The sequence below is a fragment of the Hyperolius riggenbachi genome, chromosome 11 (assembly GCF_040937935.1).
Source record: "Hyperolius riggenbachi isolate aHypRig1 chromosome 11, aHypRig1.pri, whole genome shotgun sequence".
In the NCBI taxonomy this organism is placed as follows: domain Eukaryota; kingdom Metazoa; phylum Chordata; class Amphibia; order Anura; family Hyperoliidae; genus Hyperolius; species Hyperolius riggenbachi.
This window is the reverse complement of record NC_090656.1, coordinates 41,098,682-41,111,543: the sequence shown is the minus strand read 5'-3', so window position 1 is coordinate 41,111,543 and position 12,862 is coordinate 41,098,682. Positions and strand designations below refer to the sequence as shown.

The window sequence follows — 12,862 nt, the reverse complement described above, 5'->3', positions numbered from 1 at the left end:
GATTGCAACTCTGCGGGCACTCTTTCCACTGCCTGTACCACTGACAGGGGACTAAGATTGTCATCCCCTCCTCATTTCTATCTTTTCACCCTGTTTCTTACAGGGTGTCTTACTGCTTTTTTCCAGCCTATCTTCACTTGCAGCCATCCGGTGTGTTCTGTTGTACAGTCACGCATATGCATGTGTGTTATTGATCCATATATTGTTCATTGAGGGCAGTTCATTCTTTATGTGCTCTTGTTTTTATGGTTTTATTTACTGTATGGTACAAATAAAAGCTTTTTTGTATTTTTCTACTACATATGTGAGAAGCGGTATTTCCCATCCACATACCGCTTCCTCTAATCTTTATGAATGGCTGTCACGGACAGTTGCGGGGCCGCAGGCGCGTCCTGTAACCGCCCGTGAAGAAAAAGCGATCGCACTCGATTCCCTGCATCGATTGCGCTTCAAATCGATACAATCTGGGTTGAGTGTGTAGGGGGAGCTGAAGTCCTTTTCTTAGCAGAGAGAGCACCATCCTAAAGGCTGGATGGCTCTTTTGATATGCTAATGAACCTGGGCCCAGAGAGCCCCTGGCTTCAAGCTGTGCGGATGGCCCATCCATTAGGTATAAGGTGACACCTAGCTGATCTCATGTAGATGTTAATTAACCAAGGGGTGATCAGGATGCCTAGGTGCAGCCAGGCAGGCTACAAATCTCCGGGAGGTCTTGACACCTTGCTCACTGGTAAAGATCAAAGGGAAGTCAGCTGTTAGCAGCTAGAACACATCCTGAATAAACCTGAGTCTCATAGCATAATCCATAACTTCCCAGATCTGTCATATTTCTGGGGTTCCTGAGATGGCAGCTTCGCCAAACGTGGGGGAAGTGTAGCATGAGCCCCGGTGCTGGTTCTGAGGAAGTTTCAGAACATTCTGAGGTAAGGACTGCCAGTTAGGCAGTTTGAAAATGCCCTGATGATACCACAGGGGTCCCACCCCTCATGTCTGGTATCAGGGCGCTGGGTAAATCGAGACAGACCTGAAAATGTTAATAAATCTGCCCTGACCTGTACGGTTCTGTAAGATAGAGCCCATATATGGGTAGATATGATTTCTAGCCCCCAGGATAAGGGGAGGGCTCATCTCATCTTCTAAGGGGGTGTATGGCTCCCCGCCCTCACTCCCTCCTACTGAAGCAGGGGCATAAGAATGGCAGAGGACCCAAACTCAGTGTCCTCCACACTGAAACATCTTGAACTCATCAGATGCCAGCTTGAGGATATGCTGGCATCCACCTGGTCTGAACTCTGAACTCAAATTGAAACCCAGAACTCTGTTTTCCCACAAAAAGGACATCTTTCCAGGAACTAAGTATTTTTCTCCCTTCTTTTATTTTTTATACTGGCTATTACTGTCTTAACCTCCCTGGCGGTTTATTTATTTTTCACATTGGAAGAAAGTGCAGATTGGCACATGCAATTCTCCTTTGTTAAAACACAGCTTTATTATGTCCGGCTGTACATCGTTAAGAAACAGGATAAGTTCCTAGTATTGATAAGAAAATTCCTACCCAGTCCAGTATCCGGTGGGGTGAAGTGGGAGCGGTGGCTTGCCTGACGCACGTTTCGCTCGTAAGAGCGTCTTCTGAGGCTCTGCGCACGCCGGGCATCTTGCGCTTTAAGTTTAAATAGGGGAAATCCCGTAGTATCCGGCGTGCAGCAGGCCGTCGCCCGTCCCTTACTTCCGGCATATGACGTCGCAACGTCCGCCGGAAGTTAAGGGAAATCCACTGTGGTTGCTGGTCTTGCGCAAACACTACGAATGCGTCCAATCGACCCAGCAGCCACTAGGTGGAGCCCAATACATTCAAGAGACACTAAGTAGCACAGCATTGACGTGGAAAAGCAACTTTAATGCCCACATCAAAAATCGGTACAGCTTATGACTACAGAGAAAAGGGAGGAATTATTGCTCGGATTAAAAGTATATATATGTATATGCATATACATATATATTCTTGCACACAGGGAGGGGGAGAAGGGGGAATTGTTGGATCCATAGGGCATTCTTATTGCGACGTCATATGCCGGAAGTAAGGGACGGGCGACGGCCTGCTGCACGCCGGATACTACGGGATTTCCCCTATTTAAACTTAAAGCGCAAGATGCCCGGCGTGCGCAGAGCCTCAGAAGACGCTCTTACGAGCGAAACGTGCGTCAGGCAAGCCACCGCTCCCACTTCACCCCACCGGATACTGGACTGGGTAGGAATTTTCTTATCAATACTAGGAACTTATCCTGTTTCTTAACGATGTACAGCCGGACATAATAAAGCTGTGTTTTAACAAAGGAGAATTGCATGTGCCAATCTGCACTTTCTTCCAATGTGACATATATATTCTGTATCTTTTGCGGATTAGAGCACGCTATCCTTGACTATCGCAGACCCAGCCAGTGTTACAGCATTCCATTTGATGATACCTATTGAATTTCTGTTATTGCAGTGCCTGTTGTTTTCTTTATCTGTGTCTACATTGAATGCTTTGCTGTTTTCTCAACAAGAGCACGCAAGATGCAGAGCAATATAGAAGATTTTGATGATTTATTGGAAGATGCTGAAAGTTCATCTAGCACTGACAGTAGCAATGAGACGGAAGAAGCCATAGAAGCAGGACGGGTTGATACGGACAATTTATTTGACAACCCAGCCACCTCAACTGTCAGAAATAAAGCGGTGGGGGCTAGAGTGGTGGAGCTGAAGCTCAGGAGGCTCTGCGAAAAGGAAATTAAGGTCTTCTGGACAGTGACAACCCTTAAGAAATATAAGAGCAAACGGATTACAGCGAGGGGCTTTAGACGGTATCAAGAACCCGCTGAGTACCGTGATGATGAAAAGTTCATGGAAAAATGGAGGAATGCTCATTTGGCACAGGCAGCTATCTTCCAAGATATCGTTCTAGAGAGAACCGAAGAGGAGCATGCCGTATTAACCAAAGAGATTAAAAAACTAAAGGAGCAATATAAGATCTTGGTGACGGATGAAATCTATTGTAGCAATATACGTAAAATCGAGAAAAAGCTGGTACCCATCCAGGAAGAAATAAAACAAAGGAAGCTACAGAAGTATCTAAGGGATACGGAGGATTTCAAGACAGGCCAGTTCTTCAATTGGAACATACAAAGACAAAGACCCTATAGACCCAAAGGGGGTCCAAGGAACCCCAAACAAGCTAGGGATTATTGGACAACAGAGACGGAGTCAAGTGGGGAGGAGGGTAATAGGCAGAACCTAGAGGATGGGGAACAGGAGGATGGACAACGACAGCAGAGAGGAAGCCAAAGGAAAACACTTAAAAAGGCCCCTTTAGGAAGAGGACACGCAGGGGAAGAGGCAAAACCAAAAGCAAAACAAGAGAAACAAGTAAGCTGGAAGGGTCAGAAAATGGATGTCGAACAGAGATCCAAGAAAAGGAAATACCACAAAGGACCCAGCAAATAGAAATAGTGAATTTAAGTGGGGTCCCCCTCCCCCCGGAATGCGAAAATCTCTTAAAGAAGGGGCTCAATTTCTCGTGCACCCAGGATTTTGATTATTGTGATTTCAAAGTGGACTTGTATAAGGGCATACGGCGGATGAATATTCGGCAGACTTTTGGAAAGAGAGATCAATACCAGAGGCAGTTGGAGGAAGCAGCAAAAATCGGGAGTTTAGGTTTTATCCCGGGGAAGGAGTGGAAAACAGAGGATCTACAGAATCTAAAAATCCTGGAAGAGTTGTGGCTGGAAAGCAATCCAGAAATGGGTGACCAGACAACCGGAGAATCCAAGAAGGACGTTGGATTTAGACCGTGTAGATCTCTAAAACCTTTCCCAGTAACGCAAGGTTCTGCTATCGATATATTTCAGATGCAAGTAGAGGATGACCTGAAGGCTCTTAGATATAGGAAGGCAGAATCAAATTTAGGTAGGGAGGAACAAAAGGCTATTCAATGGCTTAAAGAGAGACCTAACCTGATACTCAAGAAGGCCGACAAAGGCGGGGCATTGGTGATAATGACATCTGAGCAGTATAACGAGGAATCGCTACGTCAATTGAGTGACAAAGAAACTTATAAACCTTTGAGCGAGAATCCTATGCCGAAGTATAAGAGAGCACTACAAACCCTCTTAAGAAAAGGAGTGGAAAAGGGGTTTCTGAAACAAAAAATGGCGGAAGATCTTCTACCGGAGTTTCCAATAAAACCAATCTGGTACCACCTACCAAAGATTCACAAGTCCCGGGACAGACCGCCGGGACGTCCGATAGTCTCCGGTATGGGATCCCTTACCGAGAGACTATCTAAGTTTCTGGACCATCTCCTGAGGCCTTTGCTCGAACAGGTACCATCATACCTCCAGGACACGCTCGATGTGCTGAGTAGCATTGAGGGCATGTCGTGGATCGAGGGTGATGCTCTAGTCACTATTGACGTAGTAAGCCTGTATAATAGAATACCACACCGAGACGGGGTAACAGCGGTTAGATTTTTTCTTGAGAAAACAGATAGAGATCCGGACTACATTGACTTTATATGTGAATGCCTCCTATTTGTGCTTTCCCATAATGCGTTTTTGTATGATGGTAGCTGGTATTGGCAGCTGTCGGGCACCGCCATGGGGACATCGGTGTCATGCACGTATGCCAATTTGTTTTTGGCTTGGTGGGAGTATCAATACGTGTATGGCCCGGATGTTCCCCATGGCGCCTGCCTCAGGAGATGGTCCAGATATGTGGATGATATTCTGGTGGTCTGGTCCGGGACTGAGAGGGACTTCAACGAGTTCCTTAGCTATCTCAATGATGGGAAAAATAATATGGAGTTCACACATGAGTATAGTTATGACCAGGTCACCTATCTGGACCTTATCCTGAAAATTGAGGAGGGACGACTGATCTCAAAAGGATACAAAAAACCGATATCGGGGAACTCCCTGTTACATCGACGTAGCTACCATCCAGACCACGTGTTTAAATCTTTACCGTATAGCCAATACTTAAGACTCAGAAGAAATAACACAAGATATGAGGACTTTGTGAGTCAAGCAGAGGATCTAACGGTAGATTTGTTAGGAAGAGGCTATGATAGAAGGGACTTGGAGGCAGCTAGAGAGAGGGCTGGGGAAAAGAACAGGGAAGATCTAGTGAAAAGGAAGATAAAAAAGAAAGCCCTTAACCAAAATGAGGATAGATTAACTTTTGTTTTTCAATATACCCCAATGGCTAGAGATATCAGAAAGAGTATCCTGCGAAACTGGAAGACAATAAAAAGGGATCCGATCCTAGGCAAAATTTACAAAAAGCCACCTTTAGTGACCTTTAAGAGGGCACCGACAATAGGTAGCAAAGTCACAAGTAGTGAATATAGAACTGTCAAACCAAGTAATTGGCTGGAGAAGTATCAACCAAAGGGGAACTGGAAATGTGGACGGTGCTCAGTTTGCCCATTAATGAAACAAGGTAGTAGCCTGAAAGTAGGCCCTGTGGAGAACAAACTCAAAATGCTGATTACATGTCAAACGAAGTTCATTGTCTATATTATTTGGTGCCCTTGCCTCAGGTTCTACATCGGCATGACAACACGAAAACTTAAGGAGAGGATACAGGATCATGTGAGATCGATCGCATCTGGAAAAGGAAGTCCCCGTCTAATAGAACATGTTAGGGCTGAGCATCAGTGGGATCCGAACTGCCTCAGTTTCGCAGGTCTGGAACATGTCTCTCTACAACCTAGGGCGGAGACAGAGAAAGGTCCCTCCTTAGGAGAGAAACTAGGTGGATAATTAAGACAGACGCTATGGGACCTCTAGGTCTCAATGATTATGTGGACATGGCGTGTTTTCTGGATCCCTAATGAACTGTCATCTCGGGATCCATTATTATCCCTGTCTCCTCCCCTCTCTGGCCGTGTCTGCCGTGTCTGCCGTCCTTCGTTTATAACTTTTTCCCCCCCTTTCCCCCCCCTCTCCTCCCCTTCTTCCCCATCCCTGCTTGTGCCTGCCCTTTTTTTCCCTGTCTTTGTTTGTTTCTTTTGTTGTCCTCTCTCTTTCCCTTCTCCCTCTGAACTTTGTGTAGGGGCTAACAATGAAATGTCAACTGTCCATAATTGTCCTGATTTTTGGTTTTATTAAAAGTTTTTAATTTTTGTGCAGGTGGGATAAAATGGGTTATAGGTGGAGTTGCCAAAGACTTGATTGGAGTATTTTGGGCGAGATTTTTTGCTTAAAGATACACAATAGAGAACTAATGAGCAAAGCATGGTCTTGTTGCGATGAAATGGAGATAATTGAATTAATCTATTTTATATATTTCTCCGTGTATCCACTTGCATTAAGAATGCCCTATGGATCCAACAATTCCCCCTTCTCCCCCTCCCTGTGTGCAAGAATATATATGTATATGCATATACATATATATACTTTTAATCCGAGCAATAATTCCTCCCTTTTCTCTGTAGTCATAAGCTGTACCGATTTTTGATGTGGGCATTAAAGTTGCTTTTCCACGTCAATGCTGTGCTACTTAGTGTCTCTTGAATGTATTGGGCTCCACCTAGTGGCTGCTGGGTCGATTGGACGCATTCGTAGTGTTTGCGCAAGACCAGCAACCACAGTGGATTTCCCTTAACTTCCGGCGGACGTTGCGACGTCATATGCCGGAAGTAAGGGACGGGCGACGGCCTGCTGCACGCCGGATACTACGGGATTTCCCCTATTTAAACTTAAAGCGCAAGATGCCCGGCGTGCGCAGAGCCTCAGAAGACGCTCTTACGAGCGAAACGTGCGTCAGGCAAGCCACCGCTCCCACTTCACCCCACCGGATACTGGACTGGGTAGGAATTTTCTTATCAATACTAGGAATTTATCCTGTTTCTTAACGATGTACAGCCGGACATAATAAAGCTGTGTTTTAACAAAGGAGAATTGCATGTGCCAATCTGCACTTTCTTCCAATGTGACATATATATTCTGTATCTTTTGCGGATTAGAGCACGCTATCCTTGACTATCGCAGACCCAGCCAGTGTTACAGCATTCCATTTGATGATACCTATTGAATTTCTGTTATTGCAGTGCCTGTTGTTTTCTTTATCTGGGTTTATTTATTTTGCCAGGGAGGCTGCAATGTGTTTTTTTTTAAATTAAAAAAAAAATATTTCATGCAGCCAACTGAAAGTTGGCTGCATGAAAGCCCACTAGAGGGCGCTCCGGAAGCGTACTTTCGATCGCCTCCGGCAATCGAAAGTAACAAGATAGGCCGCAATGAGCGGCCTATCTTGTTTCGCTTTCCTCGTCGCCATGGCGACGAGCGGAGTGACGTCATGGATGTCAATCGACGTCCTGACGTCAGAGCCGCCCGATCCAGCCCCTAGCGCCGGCCGGAACTGTTTGTTCCGGCTGCGCTGGGCTCGGGCGGCTGGGGGGACCCTCTTTCGCCGCTGCACGCGGCGGATCGCCGCGGAGCGGCGGCGATCGGGCAGCACACGCGGCTGGCAAAGTGCCGGCTGCGTGTGTTGCTTTTTTCAAAACGAAAATCGGCCCAGCAGGGCCTGAGCGGCGACCTCCGGCGGCATACCCCGAGCTCAGCTCGGGATTACCGCCAAGGAGGTTAATAATTGTGATTTTAATAATTGTCTGTATATATTAATTATTTATATTGCGTGAATAAACGACTTTCTCCAAGTCATTTACTGTCCGCTACCCTGCTTATCAGCACACACACAGAACTGATCCCGGGTCTCTGAAGATACGCTACTGTTTGTTTGTTGTTGGCTAGACAGAATACCGTGTGTTTAACCGTTTTATTCGCAGGACTAGTCAGTCAGTTAGTGGGCTCCACGGTCCCATGGTAACCGCGGTGGTGGCAGTTTACTCTGAACCAGTAGGTGACGTTGTAATTACCCGTGTCTCACAGGCTCCCTTCTGAGTTGTCTGCGGCTAATTCTTAACGGTTCCTGCGCATTGACTGCGACCAGAGTTCGCACGATCTGTGCGCTGGCACCGTTTAGAAGGCTAAGTGCGGTCAGCCACTAGGGCTCCTGTGACAATGGCCATTTTGTTACTTTTTTCTAGATAAATCTAGAAAAACACTGCAGAAGGCAGAAATTTCTCGCTCTGCTGGGGGATTGTAGATTTTCTTGCGGGAACAACTTTTATGAATGCCCACTTTGCTAAATGGTCGGGAAAGTCCGCTGTTATGAACCGAAAACTTGCGGTAAAAAAATTTGTGGCGATAAAACTCCTGGAGGGAAAATACTGCAGCGGTATTTTAGACTTCTGGGTGGTCATTCATAAAAATCTAGCCAGCTGCGATGCAAGTGCGGAGATCTCCCGCTGAAGGCTGGCGGTAAGCTGTCGGAAGGCATGCGGAAACACTTATGCCGGCAGAGTCCCTCTGTGCACTGCTCTCTCTGGGAGGTCTGTCCCATTGACTGGTATGTAATCCGCAGGCTTCGAGGAAGCGGTATTTCCCGTCCACATACCGCTTTCTCTAATCTTTATGAATGGCCGTTTTGTTACTTTTTTCTAGATAAATCTAGAAAAACACTGCAGAAGGCGGAAATTTCTCGCTTTGCTGGGGGATTGTAGATTTTCATGCGGGAATAGCTTTTATGAATGCCTACTTTGCTAAATGGTCGGGAAAGTCCGCTGTTTTGAGCGGAAAACTTGCGGTAACGGTTTATGAATAGAGACGGATGTGTGGTAATTACCTCAAAATTTATCTCCAATTTGAGATTCTCAATTGAAAAGTTGGTGTTAATTAAAGATTTTTTTATCACCTACAAATGGCAGGTGATGATTATCACTTCTCTGCTTTTGACCTTCAGGATGGAGCCTTTTGAGCTTTGTTTGCTCGAGTTTATGTCAATTTTACATAGAAGGCAGAAAATACTAGTGTGTCTAATCTCAAGGCGCACTTTCAGACCTTGTACAGTCTTTTAGATGATTTAATAGATGCCGAGGAGAAAATTCCTCTCTGCTCTAAAATATAAGCAACAGCATAATTACCTTAACGAAAACCTGAACCGAAAATTAAAAGTCAAAATAAGCATACAGAAGTCATACTTACCTTCCATGTAATCTACCCTTCAGTGTCTTTCTCCTGTCCCGCGTCCTGTTTGTTCACTGTGATCAAGGGAATTTTCCGTCCTCCATTTTGAAAATGGCCATTACCCATAACAGCTTCCTGGTCAACACACAGTTAAACTGTAACATCGCCCACCTGAGCCATAGAGAAACATGGACATTACCTGGTACATCAGTTTTCCTCTCAGCTATAATTGGCAGCAACTGATATTTTACTGACAGCAACTGATATATTTCAGATCTGACAAAATATTGTCAGAACTGGAAGGGATTATTGTCAGAAGAAAATGGTGAGCTTCTGATCGGAACTGATGGCAAGGTAACTATGTAATGTTCATTTTAAGTTACCTCATGTGTTTATTTTAAATATTTTTACTCAGTACAGGTTCTCTTTAAGAAAAACATTTTTGTTACAGCTGATACAAAGCCAGCAAAAAATCTCCAGTGTATGTACTTCCTGCTTTCATGGAAGCAGCCATATGGTTAACATCCTGTGTATACACATAAGCTGCTCTGCTGAGGCAGCCAGCTGGCACAGCTAAGTGCTAAAATTACAGTTGTGATTATTCACAGATGAGGGGGAATTAGACAGGCTAAATTATATACATACAGGGTGCATTTTATTTCTATATGTTTTCCTTCTGTCCTGTGCAAGAGTTGAGGTCCCACTTTAAATGTGACAGGCTTTCCTGGGTCGTCTCTGTGTAATGGGTGGCAAGTATATGGGCTGCCCAACAGTGGTCAAAAAAGCTTTATTTCCGTACATATTAATGACAGTTTTATCACCTGTTTTACCGCACTTTTATCAAACATTTATCACACTTGGTACATTTTTAGTGAATACTCACTATATTCACTATTTTTAGTGAATTATCACTGGAGGTAATTTTTCACCCAAAAAAGAGTTACTGCACATGGTTTTGTGAATAGAGCCCATTGTATTTATTAATTTCCGGGTGAAAGAGTTCACTTCCTAAAAAAACAGAATTGCTCTAGTAAAGTGCTTAGAAAAGGGCTTTATAAAAATCGCAGCGCGCAGGTAAGTGCCCGGAGGCACACAAAAAAGAAATTGTGCAAAAAATAAAAAACGAAAAACGCTGGCGTCAGCAACTTCGATGTGAACAAAGCCTTAGCAGAATAGCATTTTCCAATTTCAAATATTTTCTATGTAGAAAACTCATACGATTCTGCTCAGTGTGACCCTGGCTTCAAACTTTACCAAGTGTGAACCCTGCCTGAGAGAGGGCTGGAAAGTCGGAATGTGTGAAAGTATGCGGGATAGAGGAGACAAGCAGGGAGAGTGATGATTCCATATCTGACTAAATAAAGGAAATCGTACTTCTTCCAGGGCCCGTTTCCACTAGAGTCGAAATCGGGCTGAATCCACAGAGTTTCTCCACAGGCAAATTGCGCAAGGAAACTCTGCCATAGGGAATAATGCTGAGGCCGTTTGAATCGCTTGCCATAGCAATTCGGACTACATTGCTCTCAGTTTTCGTGCGAGTGACAGCGATTCCCATAGCCGTGCATAGCAGGGCTTATGGGATTTGGCTGCATAGTCACGGAAGAAGAAGTGGCGGCTAGTGGAAACAGAGTTTTGCCGATAGCTAGATCACAGTGATTTACATGTAAATTGCCGTGCTCATTTCCCACCAGTGCGCTTATTTAACCCACATGCAATCGTGCACCATACCCAATGGCTATACGTTGCAATCGCAGCTGGTGGAAATGTACTGCTTGTGCGATTGCAACGCAGAACCATTGTGCGTAGCAGCGTAAAAGGGGCCTTACACTGAAAATCGCAATTCCCATTTGCGATTATTTTCACTGGATGCTGGCAGCACAAGAAAACCACAGCAAAAACGCAGCATGCAGGGCTGTTTTTTTCTTTTTTTCCCTTTAGGGCTCGTTTCCACTATAGCGAATCCGCATGCGGGCACTGCATGCGGATTCGCATACTCAATGTTAGTGGATGGGGCTGTTTCCACGTGTGCGGCGGCGGCGTTTTTCGGTGCGGGAACAATTTGCACGACAGGGTCGTCAGATTTCGCGTGCGGCAGGAATGCGGGCGAATCGCCGCTAATGCATTCAATAGGGAAATCACATGCGGCTTTGTCATGCGGATTTCCCCGCGATTTCGCATGCGATTTCGCATGAAAGGCAATGGAACTTTACACAGGCAGTGACATGGTTAAATTCGCCTGGCTCCTTGCCATGCGAAATCGCATGCGAAATAGCGGGTAAATCCGCATGGGGAAACGCAGCCGCATGCGATTTCTTCAACGGTGGAATCCAGGCGATTCCGCACCGCTACAGTGGAAACGAGCCCTGTGATTTCCCTAGATGGGAAGGGAACACAGGCAACAATAAAAACCCAGAACATGATTTTGCTCGCTATTCAAATTGATATTTCTCCAGCTGAGCTGCAAATGAATAACAGGATCATATTTGCAATGTGGCAGCTATTCGTGATTTTAATATATTCATATACTTTTTTACTTGCTATTTTGCAGTTATTTGCCTGACTTGAAATTCTAGTTTTATCATTAGTGCTCTGCTACGTGCCTGCAGGTGGTAACAGGAACACATTCAACACAAGCAGAACAGAAACCAATCTACTCATCAAGACATTATCCCCCGCCCACTGAGGTCACATGATCGTGACGGAACATCCAGTCTGTCTGCTGCAGCAGCAAAAAGCACATGTACCATGAGTGATCAGGAGAGGAAAGCTCTGCTGTACCAAACTGTGAGGGCATTTCCTGACTTCCCCTTCCCAGGGGTGCTCTTCAGGTGAGTATAGCTGCATGTGTGCGCGCAAGGGAGACTGCTACCCCCTTCACAGCTATAGAGCTGCTTCTGTGTTATGCTATATAGTACTGACCCCCTACACTCTCTATACAGAGTAGACTCTGTATGTACTCATTCTATAGAGCTGTTGCTGTTTATTTACTGTGTACTCCGGATTCTATTGACCATTTTTTCCAATATACAAAGCTTCTGTCACTTTATATGGAGGTGTGCTTATGTTTGCTCAGATCCGCAGCTGTGCAAAGTTGCAACTATATTTATATCATTTAAAGTACATTGCTGAGCTTCTGTATGCTACAGACCCATATGAGCTTCCCTTCATTGTACAGAGCTGATCTTGTACACCAAAAATTGATCAGACCTTTCTTATCTTCATTATACTGAAACGGTCTGTATTCAGAACACTGCTGGAGTACAGCAGACTGCTGAGCCAATTTCCATTACAGAGCTGACTGTGCAGAGTCCACCCTGAGCCATGTTAATGTTAACTGTATTGCTCTTAAAGTGGACCTGAAGTCTTGCACTGGACAGAAGTAAAACCTAGAGAAATGCACCCTGTATATATTTAGATATCCTGCCTAATGATCGCTCAGCTGTGTGAGCTGACTAATCTGCAGAGCAGCTAATTTGTAAACAGGATGCTATCCCTATGTCTGCTGTGAAAGCACTAAGTAGACACACTGAAGATTGTATTGCAGGATTTGTATCAGCTGTAACAAAGAAATGTTTTTCTCTAATGCTGGGCATACACGGACCCGATTCTTCTTATCAATCGAGCCGCTGATGGCTCCTTTAATAATTTCCGACATGTCCGATCACCGCATGCATCGATTCCCGGCTCGATCCCCGCGGGCGGACAATAGCGGTAATCGAGCGGAAGATAAGCAAGTTCCCGCGGGGACGCGCCGGCGTCGAGCCGCTGGCTCAATACCGGCGCATTGTCGA

At 45.2% G+C, this 12,862-nt stretch overlaps 1 protein-coding gene across 4 annotated transcripts in view; it reads left to right on the top strand.

Moving 5' to 3' along the window:
* Positions 1-12,862, top strand: part of CEP89 (centrosomal protein 89) — a 363,467-nt gene that overhangs the window by 325,076 nt on the left and 25,529 nt on the right. The window contains exon 1 of one of the 4 annotated variants that reach the window (XM_068259613.1): positions 11,750-11,899. The exons of the other annotated variants lie outside the window; for them this stretch is intronic. Coding sequence (XP_068115714.1) covers positions 11,817-11,899 — 83 coding nt within the window. The 5' untranslated portion in view covers positions 11,750-11,816. Of the gene's footprint in view, positions 1-11,749; positions 11,900-12,862 lie in introns of those variants that run through there. 4 annotated transcript variants of the gene reach the window in all.